Source organism: Saccopteryx bilineata, chromosome 7, assembly GCF_036850765.1.
Source record: "Saccopteryx bilineata isolate mSacBil1 chromosome 7, mSacBil1_pri_phased_curated, whole genome shotgun sequence".
Taxonomy (NCBI): domain Eukaryota; kingdom Metazoa; phylum Chordata; class Mammalia; order Chiroptera; family Emballonuridae; genus Saccopteryx; species Saccopteryx bilineata.
Genome location: NC_089496.1, coordinates 32853904 through 32877231, shown reverse-complemented (window position 1 = coordinate 32877231; position 23328 = coordinate 32853904). Strand labels below are relative to the sequence as shown.

The 23328-nt window shown below is 40.1% G+C and overlaps 1 protein-coding gene across 1 annotated transcript in view; it reads right to left on the bottom strand.

Annotated features, from left to right (window-relative positions):
- Positions 1-4577: 4577 nt before the first annotated feature.
- SCIN (scinderin) overlaps positions 4578-23328 on the bottom strand; it is a 77925-nt gene continuing 59174 nt past the window's right edge. The window contains exons 9-16 of the mRNA XM_066239699.1: positions 22932-23053; positions 18490-18580; positions 13832-14002; positions 10443-10620; positions 10054-10175; positions 7444-7521; positions 5829-5889; positions 4578-5423 (exon numbers count right to left, since the gene is read on the bottom strand). Of these exons, the coding sequence (XP_066095796.1) occupies positions 5296-5423; positions 5829-5889; positions 7444-7521; positions 10054-10175; positions 10443-10620; positions 13832-14002; positions 18490-18580; positions 22932-23053 (951 nt within the window). The 3' untranslated portion in view covers positions 4578-5295. The remainder of the gene's footprint in view (positions 5424-5828; positions 5890-7443; positions 7522-10053; positions 10176-10442; positions 10621-13831; positions 14003-18489; positions 18581-22931; positions 23054-23328) is intronic.

The following is a 23328-nucleotide window of genomic DNA, read 5'->3' as shown; positions in this document are numbered from 1 at the left end:
AACACAAGGAGCAAAAAGAACAAAGATTTAATTTCTGTTTATTCTAGAAATAGATTTCTATTTTAAAGCATTAATAGAATATTCAGTCAAATTTTATTTGAGGCCAGGGCTTTTAAGTCAAAGGGATGTTTTCCAGTTATCAACTACTGTGTCTGAAAGAGTTTTTGCTATATGAACTGTATATGAAAATATAGTTGACCTTTGAACAACACAGGTTTGAACTGTGTGGTCCATTATACATGGATTTTTTCCCCCCATAAATACATTCAGGCCTTCATTTCCATGGGTTTTGCATCTGCAAAGTCAACCAACCACATATTGAAAACAGTATTTTTGCATTCCTAACCTTGTGTCAAAAATATTTGGTGAGCCCTGGCCATATGGCTCAGTTGGTTAGAACATCCTCTGGAAGCACAGAGGTTGCCGGTTCAATCCCTGGTCAGGGCAAATACAGAGACAGATTGATGTTCCTCTCTCTCTCTCTCTCTCTCTCTCTCTCTCTCTCTCTCTTTCTCTCTCTCTCCTCTCTCTCCCCCTTCCTTGCTCTCTAAAATCAATAAAATAAACATTTAAAAAACACTTGGGGGAGCGGGTGGAGTGTTGGGTTTGGTATCCCTAATCCTCACATTATTCATCTTGAATACAGACATACCTCTGAGACCCTGCCGGTTTGGCTCCAGATCATTGCAGTAAAGTGAGTCTCGCGATAAAGTGAGTTGTACTATTTTTTCTGGCGAAGGGTCTTGCTTTCAGTTTGCAAAAAATAAAACACCTGTGAAGCGCAATTAAGCGAAGTGCAATCAAACAAGGGACGCCTGGATGAACCGCTCCCTGGCTGGCAATGTGGGGTCTAGTGTTGGAGAGAGCTGTATCTGTAACAGGCTCTATAAAGCCTCTAGCCTGGCTGCTTATTATAATAACCTGGGAGCGTTTAAAGACTATGAATGACTAGATCACTTTCCCCAAGAGTACTTACTTCTTCTTTTCGAATTACTGGCCTTTTAGTTCTTTCTCTTACCTTACTGACGCGGTTCTCCACTGGGGACATTTTCTCTTCCCTGTCCTCTCAGGAACATTTGGAAATGTCTGTTTCTTCCTGAATTATCTTTAGTAGTTTGTCTCCCAAGAAGTTCGCCCATTTCATCAATGCCAAATTTATGAACATGGAATTAACGTTCCTTGTTTTCTTTTTGTTCCTTGTGTTCTCCCGTTTTATTCCTGGTTTAAGCAATTTGTTTTCTCCCCTTTTCTGTATTAGTCCGTATTACTCATTTCCTTCTCTCTCTCTCTGTACTGTGGGTTTAATTTGCTCTTCTTAGTTTCATTTTTTTTTCATTTTTTTTTGTATTTTTCTGAAATTGGAAACAGGGAGGCAGTCAGACAGACTCCCGCATGCACCCGACCGGGATCCACCCGGCACGCCCACCAGGGGGCGGTGCTCTGCCCATCTGGGGCGTCGCTCTGTTGCAACCAGAGCCATTCTAGCACCTGAGGCAGAGGCCACAGAGCCATCCTCAGTGCCCGGGCCAACTTTGCTCCAATGGAGCCTTGGCTGCAGGAGGGGAAGAGAGAGACAGAGAGGAAGGAGAGGGGTGAGGGGGAAAAGCAGATGGGCGCTTCTGTGTGCCCTGGTTGGGAATCGAACCCGGGATTCCTGCACGCCAGGCCGATGCTCTACCACTGAGCCAACCGGCCAGGGCCTCTTCTTAGTTTCTTACGGTGGAAACTTAAATCACTGATGTGAGGTCTTTCTAATTATCTGTTTAAGATTAATCCTATAAATTTCCTGTTAAGCACTGAGTTTGCTGTTCCCCACACATTTTTGTGGGCTATTTTAAATTTTCATTGAGATAAGAATATTTTCTAATTTCCTTTGTGAGTTCTCATTTTATCCAAATTTTGGGGAATTAGCCAGAGACCTCTAACTGATTTCTAGTGTAATCCACTGTGGTTGGAAAATATAGTTTGTATGATTTCAATACTTGAAATTTGCTGAAATTTGTTTTATGGTGCAGAATATTTTCTCTAAGTGAATATTTTAAGTGCCTTTAAAAAGCAAACATGCTTATTTTATCCCTCTGAATACCCTGTCCAACATAAGTTATTTTGAAGTCAATTCTCTAATGGTTTTGCAAAATAAAACAAATACTAGCTAAGACAATAAGACAATAGTTCAGTTAGGTTCCTTTGTACCTGGTCTTTTGCTCAAAGTTAATATAATCATCTCATTGCTTATTTGAAATTCCTGAGATGTGTTACTTCTGACTAGAATACTTTTTTAAAATTTATTTATTTATTTATTCATTTTTTAGAAAGGAGAGAGAGAAGGGAAGAGAGAGAGAAGAGAGAGAGAAGGAGGGAGGAGCAGGAAGCATCAACTCCCATATGTGCCTTGACCAGGCAAGCCCAGGGTTTTGAACCAGCAACCTCAGCATTCCAGGTCGACGCTTTACCCACTGTGCCACCACAGGTCAGGCCAAATGTGCACTTTTTAAGAAGTAGTCTGCTTCCCCTCCCCACCATACCGATCTTAACTGTGTTGTATTCCTTCAAGACGTATCAGCTTTGGGTGTGAAATTAAAATAGCAACTCCCTAGTGCCCCCTTTTCCTTCCAGGAAACTTTTACATTATTCCTTTATTTCTTCTTTCCACCAACCCAGATAGATGCCTTTCTGTTCATTAAACGCAGGGCTCCTACGTCCGTTTGTCTGTCTTCTCAATAGAGCAGCTGCACTTGCTGATAAAAAAGATAAAAAAAAGCAGCGGGGATCACGCACTGCTTCAGCAGGGCAATGCTACTCCACAGCTGTGTCCTCCCACACTGCTTGTGCTAACTAACGGTGTGGCTGTCTCCTCAGGTGTTGACATCACCGAGTCCTCATGTTTGGGATTTGGGAAAGTAATCTTTTCACAGCTCAGGCTTAAAATAGTAGTTCTGCTTAAGATGATTTAAAAAAAAACCCAAAAAACTAGGCCAGTGGTGTCGGCAGGAGAGAGCCTGAAGAATCTCCCTGCCCCGTTCGACTTCAGCCCCATTATATCAGGCATGTTCCCACATCTGGGCTTTTGTGTTCGGTGTTCCCTCTGCCTGGTGTGATTGCAAGGTTCACTCCCTCCCCTGCCTACATCTGGTTACCTGCTCAGCAAGCTTCCCTAATCATCCTATTACAATTGCACTTTGCTTCCCTCTTCACTTAGCAATTCCCATCCCCATTCCCTATATTTCTTTCTTTGTAGAACTTCTAATATTTTATAATGTATATGTTTAGTGATACTGGTTTTGTTAGCTAGCCTCCTTTCTGACAAAAAGTCCATGACAATTCATATTTTGTCTTGTTTCATTCACATTGAATCCAAAGTGCTAGAATAGTGACTGCCACCACGTAGATGCTTAATAAATATTTACTGAATGAATGAGCAGTCCCTGGAAATGTAGCTTGTCACTGCTGCCTCACCACCTGCATGCCTCAATTCCCACAACACACCTGGGCCACTTCCCCATGCCAGGACCTGATCTGAAACAATATGCCCTTCATTTCCCCACAGGGAGGGCGAGATTCCTGAGATCACTCTCAGCTCAGGGTTCCATTTCCATGGAAGGGTAGCTTCCCCTCCTCACCCAATCTACCCCTGACCTACTGCCAAAGTTGGTTTCTACTTTACTGGAGCGCCATCTTCTGCCCCAACTCCTGTTTTCTGGGGCTGTTAAATCAAACAAGGAGGGCATTAGACTGAGGTAGCTTTAATGCCGTGGACATCTACACAAGCAAACCAAAATCTAAGCCTGTAAATGCCTCAAGGTTATAAAAATCGAAACCTAAGGACAACCAATCAGAACTGGCCAAATTTGTTTGGCTTCCCACTTTATCTATGAATGTTTCAACATGAACCCTGCTGGTGGACTTCCAGCCACTTCCACTTTGGCACCACTTGATTGCAACTGATTTTTTTTTAAGTGAGAGGAGGGGAGGCAGAGAGACAGACTCCTGAATTCACCCCAACTAGGATCCAACCAGCAAACCCCCTATGGGGGGATGCTCTGCCCATCTGGGGCCATTGCTTTGTTGCTCAGCAACCTAGCTATTTTTAGCTCCTAAGGTGGAAGCCACAGAGCCATCCTTAGTGTCCTGGGGCCAACTTGCTCAGGTCAATCGAGCCATGGCTGCAGGAGAAGAAGACAAATTGAGAGAGAGAAGGGAGAGGGGTAGAGAAGTTAATGGTCATTTCTGTGTGCTCTGACCAGGAATTGAACCTGAAACATCCACAACCAGCCAATGCTCTACCACTGAGCCAACTGGCCAGGGCCCCAATTGATTTTTGGTCAAATAAACTTTTAAAACTTTTGATATATGTCAGTTTATCTTTTACCAGGACTCTGATTTCATATGTACTATATGCTATTTATAATCTTTCTTAATAATGTAACCATGGAAAGTTTTCTAAGTTTGACTGCTAGTGAGAATAAATTATGAAATATTACATTCATATTTATTCATTCATAAAAGGATTTAACCTTAACATTAATCATGTAATTAACTCACATATCACACTCAAATAAACTGTCAAAACAAAGAAACTTTTTCAAAAGAAGTATTTTAATGATGAAAGACAGCATTAGTGAAGTTTTTTGCTCATATTTTTTTGTGATATTAAATGTACTGTAAAATATACATATATATACCGGTATATATCTAAGTGGATAAGAATTCAAATTGTTTTGTCATAAAAGAGCTATTCTCTTAAAGGCATAAAAGGTGAAGTTGCTCTCAGAAAATGACACCTAGGAGTTAATAATGATAAAGTCACAATGGCTAAAAAAGGAAAATAGACTTTTCAAGCCATCTTAACATAAACTTTACTGCAAATAAACTCTTCTTTTGAACACAGCACAGAGAAAGGAGAATAACTTCAGGAACATCATGGCTTTCTTCTCTGGCACCTTAGAAAACAACTTTGGCTAATGGCTCCTGAATAATAAAATGTCCTGACAAACTCCCCTAGCTCAGGCGTAGCATTTCCCTTTTAAAAGGTCATATAAAAAGGCATACATCAGTTTCAAGCAGAGCTAATAATGGTCCATAACAAAAGTTCAGTTTAGGTTATTTTAAAATATTAACATAAGAAAATTCCAGTTTAAAAAGAATTTCAAAACAATACTAGGCATTCAAAAAATAGCCATATAGCTGAGGTTAATTCTCTAAAGTCACAAGACAAACCCCCCTTTTTACTGCACACCATTACTGCATTATGGGACAGCTGCTCCATAATGTTTGCTTTTTCCTGCAAAAATCTGTTTACCACTTGCTAGAATCCCAGCCCAGAAACCAGCCTGTAAATGTGGGTGGCTCGTAGCCCTCTTTGATGATGATAATTGGGGTCCTCTTGTCTCTTCCAGAAGGGTCTGTTTCAAGGTACATTTTGGCTAAAAAGAAGTGCAAAGACATATAAATTTAACTAGTTTTGATTCATGTAACTACAGAATGAAACATTTTCCAATAAAAATAATCAACTAAATCTTCTTTGCCCCCAACTAGTCAAGCAATGTTCTACATGAACACTTAGAGATTTCTCTCATCGACTATAGAATGTATTATGAGAGTTTCACTATTGCCTGAAAAAAAAAATCCAAACTTCATGAAATTATATTTATGGCATAATTATTCTTATGTTTTTAATAACAAAACAATTATGCCAGAATAAAACAGCATTATTCAAGAGGATTAAAAAAAAGAAAACTAGGTTATAACAGTTATGGAGGTTGATACTATTTCTATAATAAAAAATTTAAGTGAATTCAAATTTTCAGGATAATTGATATCTAGCTTACCAGACTTCAAAGATTCTTTCTTTTCAACTTCATTAGCATCTTTGCCAATCCAAATAAAAATCTGAAAAACAAAGCAGTAATAGCATAGCACGTACTGTTTGGGGAATACCGACCCAGCGCTGGGCCCCACACAAAGTTCCTCTCACACGTTGCATGTCTAATCTTCACAACAACCCTAGAAGTTAGACAGGTTGACACGGAAGTGTGGAGACGCTAAACTCCTTAGGAGACATCTAACCTTATATTCACACAAGTTTCACTCCAGATTTCCAATTCTGATTTTTTGTGCTTATATAGCATTTTCTAGATTATAAAGTGAACTTTCTCAAAAACAACTTACTTTTATTTTTTTGTACCACCTCCCCCCTGGGGTGCATAAGACAATCATTATTTCTATATCATATGGAGGGGACCACACTCAGCTTGTTCGTGGGTACCCCACCCTTCCGTGATGAGCCTCTGATCAAAGCTTAGTGTTCTCCATGGTATTGCATCCTCTCACAATGAGAAAAGTGCTGTAATCTTAGTATTTAAATATAGGTTTTATTTAAGCTGTTATAATTATACATTCTGTATGTATCCTTCTCCTTCTTAAATATGTAGGTTGGGTACTTCAGTGCTGAAAATTTCTCCTGAATTACCTTATATGTAAAACATTTTAAAATCGCTTGTTGGCAGAGTAATTTTGGTCAAATTAGTTTTAATTGTGTTCTGATTCATACTGAAAGAGCTGGAATATTTGTTGGCAGGGTGGAGAACAAACCATGGCAACATGGTAATATGCATAAAATGTATGAGGTATGATTGACATATAACATTATATTAGTTTCAGTTGTGTCACAAAATGATTCGATGTTTGTATCTACTGTGAAATGATCACCACAGCAGTCAGTCTAGTGAACTGAATGACTTAGCAATTAAGGGCAGACCTATAAGTAACAATATTTTTGGTTGACTCTAAGCATAGTCCAAATTCAGATAACTGTTTCATAATTGTTCTATATTATTTAGTTTCTAACATACTTATTTTTTCCTTTTATTATTGTTCATCTATAATAGTAAATAGAGGTTTAAAAAAAAACAACTATCAGATGTGCCATGTTAAATCATCATTAATTTTCTCCAAAATAAACCTAACAGCGACACATCTGACTTTGCAGATTCAAAACTATTCTATGTGCTCCTTTCCTAGGGGAAAGGTCTCCTGTGACATCTTATAAATTCTCAAGAGAAATTCTGAATATTTCAGTCTCCCTCATGGCACTGTACCCCTGTTATACCCATTCATTACAGCCACTAATGCATTTATTAGTTAAACGAATATATAAATGTATGAAAAAATTTGGAATAAATTTTACAGGTAAATAAAAAAATAGAAGTTTTTTGCCTAAAATCATACAACTGCAGATAGTAATCATGGAATTACTTCAGTATTAAGACATGAACTTGCCGCAGGTCTTAGTTTTATTTTTTTGCCAAAATGTATTCTGTCTCCTTTAAATATTGCCTAAATCCATAGGTCTATTTATAATTAGACTTGCCACTTCTCAAAGCAGATTTCGTCAGCTCCCTACTACAAGTATACTCTTTTGTTATGAATAAAATATATTTTTACCTGTTCCCAAGCATCTAGTAACATGACATCATCTTCTGCTAAGTCATCCTGGGTGAACTCTCCTGGAACCTCTTCAATCTGAAATGGATAAAAAATTTTATGACCAAACAGTAAAATAGTATTTTCTCTTATATAGAGACAAGTTGTTTCACAGATCTGTGCTGCCTTCCTGAAGTCTCTAAAGACATTTGTGGACAAAAAAAAAAAAAAGATGGGGTTCCATGGACAATAACTGCATAGGGTGATATATATCATAAATTCCTATCTGGGCAGATGATGGTGGGTGGGCAGTCACATCCCAGGCCTCTGACTTCTTTAGTGAAGGGTTTTATGTATATTGTTGTGCATCGAGGTTAACACACCTTTGAAATGCCAGAAGTCGATAGTCCCTGAAGGAGGTCTTGAGGAAGAGAGCGTGTTAGTTGCCTATCCTGTAACACAATTGCCACCTTGCTTTTTATCACCTCCACATAAACTCTCTTACAGTCCCTCCTTAATTTCAAATGCATCCAGGAAGCTGCAAAATTATATGTTATTCTGAAGGGCGTTGGAGATCTGCTCCTGGCATATGTTATCAGTTTTGGCTCCAATAAACTCTTACAAAAATTCTCCACAGGTTTGGACATTTCTTATGTTGACACATTTGAGTTTATGGTCTGAGTATGAAATTGCCTTCCATTTTGTAGGTCAAGGTTATTTTAATGTAAGCAATAGCTTTGGTCATTTTTATAAATCAACAGTTTTCAATAAGATGAAATCATAATATTCCATACACAAAGTTTCATTTTCTTTAAGTGGGTTAAATTGTATTCTCCGTAGTGAACATTAAAGGATCATGTGAAGTACCAGTACCAGTACCAGTAAGTACATATTAAAGTTCAATATTTTTAAAGAACTCGGGATAAAACCCCCCTGGATCCTAGGAAAGTGCTGTGGATTGGATTATGGTTCCCAAATTTTCACTCCTTCCCTCTGCCATGGGGCTGCAGTACCATCAAATGTGGCCTTGGCCATGTCATACTGGCCAAAGTGACTCGGCAGGGTCCCTGTTGTGCCCCTGGAGTCTGTCATGGGAAAAACAGGCATGAACCCAACCTGCAGCCGAAGGAGAACCTCCCAGCAGACACCAGGATTGGCCCCATTTAACAGATGAGAAAACTACAGCACAGAGAGGGTAAGTAACCAGCCTAAGGTCACATAGCCAGTAAGTAATGTCACCAAGTAAATAATATTACAAAGGCAGATTGGCTCCAAATGCTATGCTTTTAACCAATATCAAAAACCTGCTTTCTGATGGTGATAAGATAAAACACTTTTTAGTAACATCCGTATTCTTGAAATTGTGAAGGGAGTGGGAGTTCCCAATATCAAACAAGGTAATGAGTAGGTACGGAAGAAAAGTGCATTTCTCTTATACGTGTGCCTGACAAAAAACAGAAAACAAACCCCAAAACTAAGAGATATTTTTATACCCAACAACAAATCCTAGGTATTATTTTTGTTAAATATATCTTCATTTAAAACAAACATGCTATTTTATTTATAGCAATATTAGCAAATGATACCAATATGAAATTATAGAACCATATGCTGACAAAAAAGTTGTTTGGATGCAACATCAAATGAACAATCAAAAGAGTAAAACAACAGATTTTTCAGATAGCAGGATCATAAAATACAGGGATCTCCTGAAAAGTCAGGGGCACATGTGGTGCTCAACAACCAAAGATTAATCACAATCCACTATTTACATCTTCAATGTTTAGGTCAAGTCACTTATAAACATCAAGTGTGGTTTGTGCCCGAGCAGTTTCTTCAAAGCATTTTACTTCTAGCAAGCATGTAGCTGGGAAAATACTTAGGAAACCTTCGTGTGTGTGTGTGTGTGTGTGTGTGTGTGTGTGTGTGTGTGTGTGTGTGTGTGTGTATTGAAAAATAAAGCTTATATTCTCCAGGACGTGGTGACAAAACCTTTAGATCAAGTTTTATACAGTAAAGGAGTTTGTTCCTTAAACAAAAACACTTGCACAACAGCCCAGCCTGGCAGACAGAGAAAGCATTTTTATGGTTAAGCTGAGAAGATGAGCTGCAGCCCACAGTGCTCCAGAGCCCAGGATTAAATCACTCTCGTCCATACTCTACCTCCAAACGCCTAGAATTCAAAGCCTATGAGTGACTGAAATAAAACATCCTCCTGATTTCAGTTAACTTGCAGGTACACAGATAGCTTTCTGTGATTTTGCTCAATGGTGACAATAGTCTCATAATATCTTTTATTTGGTCAACATGGTAAAACCTTTGATTACCCTTGGCAATTGAAGGGTAACATTTACAAAGTCTGATCAGAAACCACTCTTGTTGCCCACAAGTGTCAAATTATTCAACTGGCAAAGCCAACCACATGCTTGCTGACATGGGTGCAAGGTAGCTTGGTGGTTTTAAAAGCAGCTTGATTGATACAGCCCATCTCAGTATTCCTGGGCTTTCACATCCATTACATTATTAACTCTTCAAACTACCCTGTGTTGAGTGGAAGCAGTCCCCTGTGGTCTGCAGGTAAGTGAAAGCAGAGAACCAGAGCCAACACCAGAACGTGCCCAGCACACTCACGATGAACCTTCCGGTCTTGTTAGAACAGGCGTAAAGCCGAGGCGGGTGGTCTTCGGCCAGGGTCTCCAGCAGTGCGGAGGTCTGGTAGTCCTTCTTCCCTCCCAGGGAATTCCAGAACACCTCTGTGGAAGACACACTGAGTTACCCAATGTATTTTCAGGGGCATATGGTTGGTACTGCTTTACATGAACAAATCATATTATCTTACCTTGATTTTAATGTTAAAATAATACTTAAATACAGCAGGTACCATCACCCACTTTGGCAACTAATGGACTCAACCCTGATAATCTTTACAAAGTGACAGTTTATGGAAAAAAATAAATGACATGCATAGCAACATACCAAGTGCAAGTGCTGGTGAGTGGCCGTGGGCCCACACTACGCACCTGGTTCCTGTCCCTCCTGAATCCTTGTGGTTTTGCACTGGAGCACACTTGCCACGTGCCCTGCTCCTCTCTCCTCCTCCTGGCTAGCCCCTTTTCCTATCCAGGTGAAGCCATTATTTTGGTGCAGTTTCAGGACAAAAACATCATTGGAATTCAACGAGTACGCATCAACATCTACCTACAGTATGAAGAAAAAGAACACACTGATTCAAACTCATTGCTGCCCCCTCACTAAACGGGTCAGAGAAACTGTGACAGTGACAAACTATTATTCATAGCATTCGGTCCTGATCCCAGGAAATTCAGGGCAGCACCTGGACACCACTATGGTGTTAAAAACATGACAGCAGGCCTGACCAGGTGGTGGCACAGTAAATAGAGTGTCGGACTGAGGACCTAGGTTTGAAACACCCATGGTCATTGGCTTGAGCGTGGGTTCACCAGCTTGAGTGTGGGGTTGACAGCTTGAGAATGGGATCATAGACATGACCCCATGGTCGCTGGCTTGAGCCCAAAGGTTGCTGGCTTGAAGTCCAAGGTCGCTGGCTTGAGCAAGGGGTCACTTGCTCTGCTGTAGCCCCCAGGTCAAGGCACATATGAGAAAGCAATCAATGAACAACTAAGGTGCCACAACAATGAATTGATGCTTCTCATCTTTCTTCCTTCCTGTCTGTCTGTCCCTATCTGTCCCTCTCTCTGACTTTCTCTCTGTCAAAACAAAAACATGAGAGCAGGATCACTTTGGTCTGTGTTGGTTTAATGCTCAACTGCTCACAGATAATAGCATAGACCCTAAGAATAAAATTAGCCAAAGGCAAGTGATAAGTAACAAAGATAATATTCATAAGACCATAAGAATAAGAATGAGCTATAATTGAAAAAAGAAAGGAGGGCATAATATTTACAGATGACACACATAAGGCAAAGGTATTGGGCTCTCTCTGTCTTGCTAAAGAGAAGGTTTATGAAATAATCAAAGGCACACCTAAAGATCACCAAACAGGGATTTGTCCAATGTAGGCTGTGGGGCAGCTGTGTTAGGCCTGCTCACGGGTGTACCAGCCTCAAGCACTTTGCTTGATTAGTGCGTGAGCACGTGGCAGAGGCATGTGTGCACAGCCTACATAAGGCTGTGGGTGCTTCCCCTGGGCGGTGATTCTCCCAGATCGCTGTCCCGCCACCGTGAGGTGCGGTTTCCCTTGCTCCCTTGCTCTGACTGCGAATAGCAGATTTTCCTTTGTTTATTAGCTCTTTCCCTTTGGTTGTTTATTTGCTTGCCTGTCTTTGTGAGCCCCCAATAAACAGGTACGGCCCGACGCTTTTCGGCTCCGCAGTTTCTCTACCGACTGCCCGGATCCAATGTGAACCTGCCTGGGCTTGGCCACTGGCGTTACATAAGCAGAGGTGATAATACAGATTCACTAAAAAGTGCTCCAGATGCAGATAAATTACTGCTGAAATTATTAAAGACTATTTATAGAGGATTAAAAACAGCACTCACATAGCCCTTCTTTTCAAGCAAGAAGCAGCGGACGCTGTCTAGGATCAGCCAGGTGAACACAGTTCTGCTCCGCATGGCCACAGGGAGTGACAAGGACCCCAGTGGGCCCAGCCTCCGGTCGGAGAATGAGGCTAAAGGTGGGACCTCTGGCCAGGAACAGGCATGTTCAGTCGCAGGTTAAGTAGTGAGCTGAGGGTTTAGGATGGGCTATCTTCATGTTAAAATCTTGTGATTTTGTGACTCTGATTTTGTGTCAGTGTCCACGAGAACCTTGTCTGGCTATGTGACAAGGTAGAACTGTGGTAGTATGTATCATTTTCTGCATGACAGTGGGACTCAATGTTATGTGTGATAAGAGGGAAATGAAGAATGGTAAGAAACATTGCGACAAAACAGTGTGAGGGAGGAAGAGCACAAGGGTGTTGTTCTTGAGGCCAAGTGGAGAAAGTGTTTCCAGAAGGAGCTGGTTATCAGCTGAGCCAAATGATGCTGTTTGGCCAACTGCATTGAGGGTCAAATGAAGGCATCAACTATGTGTAGAGTTGGATTTCACCAGGTTTATCAGGACCCTATCTCCAGAGAGAGCAGTACAGGAGAAAGGAATGGCTGTTGGAATTTTAAAGATGTGATCAGGGGTTGGTAACATTTAGGGATGTCATTATTGTCCTCTTTTAGTAGGAACAAGACTTCATGGACCAAGCTCAAAGGAATCTATCAGATGTGATGACAGAGAATTATAGAAGTCATGACTTCTGATTTCTAATCCAAATTTCTCTTTACTGGTACAGAGGAAAGAGTATGGCTGATGGAGAGACAGGTGACAACAGGCAACGCTGAGCATTAAGCCACGTGAGTGGGAGGTGAAATGGCATCAAGGACAAGACTGCACGAGAGAAGCCAGAGGATGGGGACACTGAGGCGTGGCTGCCATCCAAGACTAAGAGAGGAAGGACTGGCTGCTCAGTAGGTGGCAGCCCAGGGGCTGGAGGAGGGAGAGTCGGATATGAAGAGAAGTGAAGATGTTGGGGGTAAGTGGGGAGGGTACCCCAACCACCTCATCGGTGGCATATGCAGAAAACACAATGTCTACTTGAGCGGGCTGTATGGGAATCTCCGAGGACAGTATGGATCCTCAGAGGACAGTAGAGCATGAAGGAAGAGGGTGGCTGGAAGAAGAGGCTGCAGGTGGAGAGACGCCATGAGCTATTTGGTTTCAGGACTGAGCTGAATGGCTCGTACAGGGAGGAAGGGTTGGTAGATGGGCCCGTGTTTGAGGATATGCAGGGAGTAAAGAGAAGTTTAGGTTGATGTGGGAGACTCGGATTTCAAGAGGGACTGAGATGACTGGGATAAGAGGTGATGGATCATCCTAAAGGTCAAAGCACTCAGCCATTTAAAACCTGCACCAGCTGGTCTTACCCATACCTGGGGCTCTTCTTGCCTTGTGACACTGTAACATGGGGTTTGATTTCTTCCCCTGCTTCTGTCAGACAGCTTATTTGGCCAGCTGAGTTATAGTCTGGCCCCATGTGGTAAAGCCTGTTTCCCACATTCGTTACACGTGTACAGACAAGGGGCTTCCCTCTCGGATTCCCCAGTGTGGTCATCTGACCCGCAGTCGCCCATAAATCTTCCCCAGGCCTTCTGAGACAGAGAGTAAGCTGCCTCATGCCTTTGACAGCTTGATTTGTTACATTCGTCTTCAAATTCATTTGTTTTGGTATAAGGTCTGGTTTCTGGAGTTATTTTTTACAGAGTTCTCTTGCTTTTAGTATTATTATTGTGGACACTAAACTCATTATAAAAATAAAGGGAGTTTACTTGCCAACTTTTTAAAGGCCAATACTTGCTGATGGCGCAGGCTGTTTTAGTGAATGCATGCCATTACCTCCACAATTCTGGTGATAGATGCCAGGTTTCTTCGGACTTGAAAGAGGCGTGTCGGGGGAGCAGGTACCTGACCTCCTTTCTTTGATGTTCCATTCTTGTAAATAATGAGTGGCTTGTCTTTGAACAAACTCAGCAGGTGAGCAGGCTCTTTGCCCTGGGAGACCCGAATCTGGGGGCGGGGAGATACAGGAAATAAAACAAAGGGTGCCCTGAGAGAAGGCTGTGTTTCCAAAGGTGTTCCTATTTTTCTTTTGGAAAATAAAACAAAAAATGAACCAAAAGTCAAGAGCAGGAGGAATAACGAGTAACAGAAGATGCCAATGAATGAGCATTGAGCACAGTGTCATCACTAACTTAAGAATCATGTGTTACTGTAAACCCCACCCCCGGAACCAGTTTCCTCTTGGAGGAAACATCACAATACCGCACCGGCTTCCGGAAAGAATAAAGATAGAAGGTGCTCATCTATACCCCCAAACGAGAGAGAAAAACGTGCTGAAGTGTGCTTTGAAAACAAACAAACAAAAAAAACCTCTTTTTTTTTTTATATTCTCCAAGAGTACCAACACCTTACAGATGTTTAGGGATACGCCATATTTTTCGCTCCATCAGACGCATTTTCTTTTACCCCAAAGTGGAGGGGAAAATGCCAGTGTGTCTTATGAAGTGAATGATCTTTTCTTTTTTTTTTTAGCTACTGCAGGTTCCCCGACAATTAGAAGAGTATTTGAACATTTAAGTCTCTTCTCGTTTGTTAATAACAGTGCTAACGGTTGTTAATACTGCTGCCGAGTTTACACTGTTGAAATATTATTGTGGTATATTTTATTAAATATTTTAACACAGCATTTGGTTCAGGATATTTGTTTTTCTTATTTTCCATTTTAAAACCCTAGGTGCATCTTATGGCCAGGTGCGTCTTATGGAGTGAAACATACGCTACTTGTTTCTTACGTATTTTGGATCTTATTCAGGTTAAGAGATGTGCATTCCAAAGCCTCCACACATAAGGCAACACACAAGCATACTAACTGTTCCCATGTCCCTACAACTCAGATGAAAAACTAATTGTAAAGCCATTTGGGGATAAATGATTTCTATCCAAACATCAAAAAACAATAAAAATAAATGGGGTATACTTTCCAGTTTTTAACTTAAAGTTGGAAATGGTAATAATAGATTTGCTTAACATAAGCACGTTAAAAAAATACATTATAAAGGCTTTTCAGGAGGAGGAAATTTAAGAAAATAAATGGGAAATTATTTAATTTCACCTATTAGCTTAAGACCAAATATTGCATTAGAAATGTATTTCCTATTTCTTGTATAAACTATTGATGCATTTTTTAATATAAAGTATTTGAATTTTGTGCTGGTCCCTTATTTTTGTCAATTACTCGGTCCTGTTCTAAAGCTAACTCACCTACCGTGTCTTTGTCTGAAAGGCAACAGTGGGAATGCTGGTGCCTGAACTAGGTAGGGAGGCCTAGGGAGCATTAACAATAATTAACTTCCCAGATTCCCTTCAGTGAGTAAGCATTCATATAAGCAAGTAGCAAATTATGAAAATGTCTTTTGAGTCAGAGCCCCAAAGCCTAGGGTCTGTTTAGCTAGGAGTACCTAAAACTATTATGGTTGGCCTAGCACTTTCTATAACATTGAGAAAACCATTATTGCCAACGTAAAAGAAGGACTGGTTAAAACCTATTTTACCTGTGAAGTGAGAATAAGAGAGAAAAGGATAGTTGAAAAATTGTCAATACTGTAAATAGACTGCAGAATGTTTAAAACAGATAAAGGACTTGTAGTTTATGCATTATTGTAAACTACTGCCATCTAGTGATTACACTAAACATTACCACTTCATTGTTAATTTAGGATTCAGTTGACTAACAAGGGAAATTCATTAGGTATCTCAAATATTTTACTATGAAATGTGGAATTTATAAGGCATGGCAAATATCTGCCAAGTTTTTACATAATTTTGTAAACAGTATGTTGAAAATTAATTAAATGGTATAGATGATGCCACGTTTTAGCTAGAAATATTTCATTCAACAAATGAATATAATACTTCATGGTAAAATAGAGTTCATTACAGTAAAAAAAAATCAATCATCTTATTAATTTGTTAATTAACAATTAAATTTAATTTTTTAAGTTAATATGCATCTTTACATATAGATCTAACTTGCTTTATAGTATATCTATAACTATAATATTAAAAAGTACCAAGGGAGAAAGAAAACTAGCTAGAAGACCAAATTCTGCCTCTGCATCTCAGATTATATATAATAAAGTATCTGACTTACCTATTTAATTATTACTTTTGAAGAAGCAAGTACACATTTATAAAGCTTTGCAAACAAAACAAAAAACTTGCAGACCATGTAGAGTCTTGGCTCACTTGACATCAGACAAGAGGAAGTTAGACACGTTCCTGTGAAGGGAATGCTTAATGCTGTGGTATCAGAAATGTAACTACACTGGCCAAACAGCACCTGCTTTCAGTTTGCATCCCAATCTGGAAGATGCTTTTCCCAGCAGATGGGAGCAGACTCCTTCCCCAAGCCAGCCATATAAAATACTTACACAGTGTAAGTTGCTCTGGCTAGAAAGTAAGGTAGGGAATGGGGGAGAGGGAGAGAAAGAAAGAGAGGACACACACACACACACACACACACGCCATAGAGATCTTGCAGTTGGGCCAAGGATCAAGCCAGTGCCACTCCTGGGGTTAAGAAGAGTAGACAGGCTGGAGCACATTAAAGAGTAACAAAGTCTTCTTGAAGTCTGTATTTAAGTTACACATTGAGGATTAATTCAGCAAAGACCTAGAATTTCCTGTGGTTACTAACAAAGGTCTTAAAACATGTAGGAAATATTCCACCCTACACATTAGGAGAGGAGCTTGAGAGAAGAGGAGAGAGGGTCAAAGCAGCCTCAAAATGGTCTCTCGGACAGAATGAAGACAACTAGAATGAGACACTAATACTGGAGTCTTGTATGATGTTCAAATTTATAATTACTCAATACATATTTCTCTCTCCCCCTCTTCCTGTTATCTCAATCCGTTTATTTCTCTTTAGATAAACATATAAATATATAGTATATATGATATATAGATATATTAGATACTATATATAGATATATATACACTGTATATAGATACACATAGACACATACATACATATATATTCACACTAAAAGGTTGGCTCATTTATATAGAATTGTCACTTAGAATTTGGGTTCATTCATTTTCAAATTACTTATTTTCAGAAATACCCAAATAAAAAATTCACCCCTCTTCCATCATACCTTCCTATCCTCTCTCCGTTTTCTTCTCTCCTCCCCTCCCCTCCTCTGTGATTTCCCTCCCTCTCTTCCCTCCTAACCTTTCTCTTTCCCTTTTCTACCTTCTCTTCCCTCTCTCTCCTCCACTTTGTTTTCCCATTTTCTTCTTGTTCTCATTTCCCTCCCCTCCTCTTTCTTTTCCTCTCCCCTCCCCCATTCCCCACCCCCTCAATCTCAGTGCTAGACTTAGTATCAGTCAAAATTCTGGATCCCAGAAGGGAAAAAGTAAAGATCCAAGCCCTCAACAAGTTTATTTCAGATTGCCTGTGCAAAACATATCTTACATAATTTTGTGATATGGGAAAGTATAAAACACTGTTCTATGTTTCAACTAGGAATTAGAATTATTAATTTGTGCTTGGTTTATGCTGCTATATTTAGTTCCTATTGCTTTAACAACAAATTATCATAATTTTAGTGATTTAAATAGTACAGATTGATCTTAGAGCTCTGGAGGTCAGAAGTCCTTGGTGAGTCTCACTGGACTAAAATCAAGGTGTTGCAGGCTATGTTCCTTTCGGAGCTCTAGGAGGGAACCCATTGCTTTGGCTTTTCAGCTGTAGAGACTGACTATATTACTTGCCTGGGCGCCCCTTCCATCTTTAAAGCCAGTACTTTCTGGCTGAGTCTCTCTCATGTTGTGTCCTTCTAACTCCGCCTGCCTTCCTGTTTCACTTGTAAGAATCCTATGATTACATTAATCTACCCCATCATTCTGGATAATTTCCCTATTTTAAGAAATGCTATTTTGCAACCTTAATTCCATCTCCACTCTTAATTCCCCTTTGCTTTATAACATATTTACAGGTCCAGAAGATTAGGATGTCGACATCTTTGCAGGGATGGAGCTGGGGGAATAAACACATCTGTTTAACAGTAACTGGAAGTAGTAACTCAGAATAATTTTAATGTCATGTAAACTGACATTGACATATGATGTGATTCTAAAGGAAAGATTATTTTGGGCTCTCATGTATTTTAATAGTTAATAATAGTTTATTTTGGAGTTTTTTTACATTTTGTTTGCTTTCTTTCTTCTAGGGTCTCAGAGAACTTCTGTGGCATAAGAGTAGGAGTAGTTGAAATCCAAACTGAGGGGTCGTCAAACTTTTTATAAAAACCGCCCACTTTTGCAGTGCTGGTCGACCGGGTCCCTACCGCCCACTAGTGGGCGTTCCAGCTTTCATGGTGGGCCAATCGCGGCGCTTTTTGGTTGCACGGTAGGGACCAGGTTGACCAGCACTGCAAAAGCGGGCGGTTTTTATAAAAAGTTTAGAGTTTGGGAGGTAAAATTATTCCCACCTGCACAGCATGTCCTCCCAGGGATCTATCCAGCTGGACAGTCAGGAATGCAGACGTGGTCAGCTCATCTCTCGTGGCATTTGCTCCTTGCCTGGAAGGACCAGAGGAAAATGAATTAGCTTGTATTGAAGTTTTAAGATCTTCTAACATAAACTTTTCAAGCAGAGACTTAAGTTATTATGGTTTCACATGATACGGCTATAGAAACCATGGGGGGGGGGGTTGTTGTCTTTTGTTGTTGTTGTTTTGCAAGTACAAAGTTGAGCTATGAATTGTCCTGTGTTCTGTCTGGCACTACCTGTGGCAGGTGTCGTTATCCCCATTTTATTGATAAAGGAATCGAGGCTTAGCTCCGCTGGGAGCACAGGGTGGGGCGTGACGCACAGCTGGGGGAACTCCATGGTCTGTCACCACCTGGCCCTCCATCACACCTGCCGTGTTTTGGCTATTTCTCCATTTTGCTTTTTCTTCTACAGGAAAACAATTCAACCAACTAATAGACAATATCACCAAACTTTTGTCTCCATCTTGCTCCACCCCTTGCAGTGTTTCAAACAGCAAACCCCCCAAACCTGGCGTTTTTATCCACTCGGGAACAGACCGTCCCTCCCTGTACTCTTACACTGAAGTCTGGATGTATTATCATTCAGCTGGATATTACAACTCATTCCCCGTGACCTCCCGGTCGCCAATTTTCTCCCACTAGTCTAGTCTTTAGATGTCAACCAGAATAATTTCTCTAAGATAAAAACCAATCATGCCCCATGCAAAGTCTTTGACTGTTTCCCAATGGCCTGAAAATTATACTTCTTCCTCCACAGCCCGGTTACAAGGCCATTGACAATTTTACTCTTAATTTCTGTGGTTTAATTTTTTGCTCAGGAATTTTCTCCAGTCATACGTCATCAATAGTGGATGAGAACACAATTCCTGGCATTGCTCGCCTGCCCAGCTCCCACGTGGATGTCCCTGCTTCTAGGAGCCCTTACTACTATCCACGGAGCGGGCTGGGGCGATCAGCTATGACCCTCCAAAGATCACTCAGCTTGGTCTTATCCTAAAATCATTTATACTTCACTGAGTTGCTTATTAATCATCTGCCTCTCTTTAAAGCAGGGCTCCCCAAACTGCGGCCCCCTGAGGCCATTTATCCGGCCCCCACCGCACTTCCGGAAGGGGCACCTCTTTCATTGGTGGTCAGTGAGAGGAGCATAGTTCCCATTGAAATACTGGTCAGTTTGTTGATTGAAATTTACTTGTTCTTTATTTTAAATATTGTATTTGTTCCCGTTTTGTTTTTTTTACTTTAAAATAAAATATGTGCAGTGTGCATAGGGATTTGTTCATAGTTTTTTTATAGTCCGGCCCTCCAGTGGTCTGAGGGACAGTGAACTGGCCCCCTGTGTAAAAAGTTTGGGGACCCCTGATTTAAAGTATAGTAAGTTCTTGTGGTCCCAGGGCATTTTGTTTGTTTTTTACAACTGTATCCTTTTTTAAAAATGTTATCTTTATTGACTTTAGAGAGAGAGAAGAAGAGAGAGACGGAACATTAATCTGTTTCTGTATGTGCCCTGACCGGGGATCAAATCGGCAACCTCTGTGCTTCAGGATGATGCTTAACCAACTGAGCCATAAGACCAGGGCACTACTATATCTTTAGTATCTAGTGCAGTGCTTGGGACATAGAAAGTTTTCAATAATGCTTTCAAGTGATTTAAGGAATAGCTTCTGCATTTAAAATTTATAACCTGAATTAGTCTGTTCTAGTTATATCCACATAGTTATTTATGTAGATTTGAACATGTTATTTCCTCAAAATATCTTCTTGGATTGCTTTAGTCTATCTTCTTGTATCTAACTGCCACAATCAAATCGATTATACATTTTTTTACATACAAAAGAGAATCAAGAGGGAGACCAAGAAACACAATGTAAAAGAAATAGCTGACTAGCTATTTAATTTATCGCTATAGATGCCATTCTCTTGCACAAACATTTTTCTGAATTAAAGTTTTCAAAAAGGAAATTGTAAAATAAGGACATACCTACAGGGTATAGCTGCACTCGACCTGACCTCAGAGTTAGAGACCTACGTACCAAGGAGTCAAATGTTGCTTCACCAGTTACTATTGTGCCTTTTGGTTTAGTTCTTTAATCTGTCTGATTCCTCCTCTCCCTTTTTTTCTTTTACAAATAACCTTGTGGTGAGCAAGAGAGATAATATATGAAAACATCTAGCACTTTGCTGGCACAGACATGCTGATCAAATAAATGGTTGCTATAAAGATGGCATCTTAAACACAAAGCTAGCTAGCTCAATATGGTCACCTGTGACAGGATACAATGTGGCTGCAGGGTCAGAAATATCCCTGGTGCAGTGGTTCACGGAAGCCACAGTGCACATTAGAATCTTGGGAGTCCTGCACACTGAGAGTCAGAGCCATTTGGCATGGGGCAGCCAGTCATTTGAACTTGGGAAAAATGGCCAGGTTATTAAGCATAGCTAGTACTTGGAACCGTCACATAAGGCCATGCTTTCAGTTGCTAAAGTGCATATGAGTCACCTAGGGATCTTGTTAAAGTGCAGGTTCTGCTTCAGTGGGTCAAAGGTGGGGCTTGAGAGCCTGCGTTTCTAACCAGCTCCCAGGTCTCACTGATATCTCTGCTGCCTAGTTTGAGTAGCAAGAGCCTATGGTGTTTCCTCAGAAAATTCAAAATGGAACTGCCTTATTACCCAGCATCCCACTTCTAAGAATAGAGATTAAGAATCTCAAAACACTAATTTCAAAGAAGATATGCACCTCCATGATTATTGCAGCATTGTTTGCAATAGCCAAGATCTATAAACAACCCAAGTGTCCATCAGTAGACGAATGAGTAAAAAAGTTGTGGTACATTTATACAATGGAATACTACATGGCTTTAAAAAAGAAGGACAACTTACCTTTTGCGACAGCACGGATGGACCTGGAGATTACTATGCTAAGTGAAATAAGCCAGGCAGAGAAAGACAAGTACCATAGGATCTCAGTTATATGTGGAGTCTAAAGAACACAATAAACTGAGGAACAAAATAGAAACAGAGGCAGCGTCACAGCGACCAGATGGACAGCTGTCAGAGGGAAGGGGGATGAGGGACAGGATCAAAGGTGAAGGGATTAGCCAAAATCATATGTACATAACACATACATACAGACAACAGAACAGCAATAGCCAGAGGGCGAGGGGGGAGGTAGGGGGAAGGGGGCCAAAAGGGGAGAAATGGAGGTGGAAAAGACTTTGCATGGGGCACGGGGGGACACGATGAGGTGATTAGAGGGTGTTATATTGAGTGGGACACTTGAAACCATGTAAACACAGTAAATTAAAAATACAAATGAAAAGAGCTTATGGGATAGAGATAATTATTTCATTTTCTGAACTTGCTTGAACTCAAGGCACTGAACAGTGTACATGGTAAGGGTAAATAGTAAGGTGACCCTGTGGGGACAGATATGGATCTGTCATCTGGCAGAATACTCAGCAAAGAGAAATGTCACTATATATAAGCAGGAACCTGAGTTCACGCTCATTCAGTGGCCCACAGAGCCATCACCATGTGGGCAAAGGGAGCAGGTGCTCTGCTCCTAGTACCTTCTAGCTACTACACCTCTCGGCTTTAAGATCTGTTTTTGAGGATTCTTTTCTTTCTTTCTAGTCTTTTCAGAGACGTTCTATTTTGCCTGGTTTTACTAATAAAAAGTTAAAAAAACCTCACATTATATGTTTTATTGCAGGACCCCTATCCCTTTGAAATAGCTCAGCATGGTATGAGGACCTAATTCACTTGGTTTGACATTCCCTATGGAACAGTCAGTCACTTAACACTGACTCTAAGTAAATTTAACCTTCACCTAACTCAAGTCATTATGCAAAACCATGTAAGATGTGGAGACAATGGTATTTTTTCTATTATATGAATTTCATAGGGACAAAAAATAAGAATGCATCAATTTGAGGTCTTGGGAGTATAAAACATAATCATTAATTATATCTATCCCTTATAGAGTTTGCCTGATTGCAACTTTGTGATTCCAATCAGTATAGGCCTCTGAATTTTAACAATAAGAAGGCACGGGACCCAATGCTGGCCATTTGGAGTGTTAATGTGCAGAGGAGGTGGGAGACTCAGGTACATATCTACTACGAGAACACTATCCTGTCGGTATCATAGCCTTTTCCAAGACTAGAGAAAATGATTTTAATCTAATTCTTCCTGCTTGTTGACAGCAGCTACAAAATATAGTCAAAGTCATATAAAAAATACTACAAGCTATACAAATATCACTGGGATAACTATAAAACAATTCTATCCCCCGTTGCATAGAATTTAATAAAACTTAAATGTAGGGGAAAATTTGGCCTCTATGAAACTTCAGATTTTATAAAAGAGGGTAACTTACCATGTATAAATAATCTGTCCTCTGGGATAAGTGTAGAGTATAATGTAGCAGTCACCACCGTAGAATTCACCGTATGAGTTTTGGTCAATTTCGATTCTACCATTGCTTTCTACACGCCAAATCTAAGACGGATGAAATATGCACAGCAAAATTAACATTTTCTTAATCTGATCATACTTCCCAGAAGTTAAAAAAAAATTGGTTTGGTCTATCATTAAGTAACTTTTAAATTACTTTTCTAACCAGTTTAGAAATCAAGCAAAGAGAAGAAATTTTACTAATTTGGCAATTGGTGTATTTACTTTTTTAAGTGTTTACATTTCTTTTGCAGCCTCCACAATACTTAGCTCAGGTCTGAGTGTTGATTAATAAATATCTGTTTTTGATTAAGTAATGA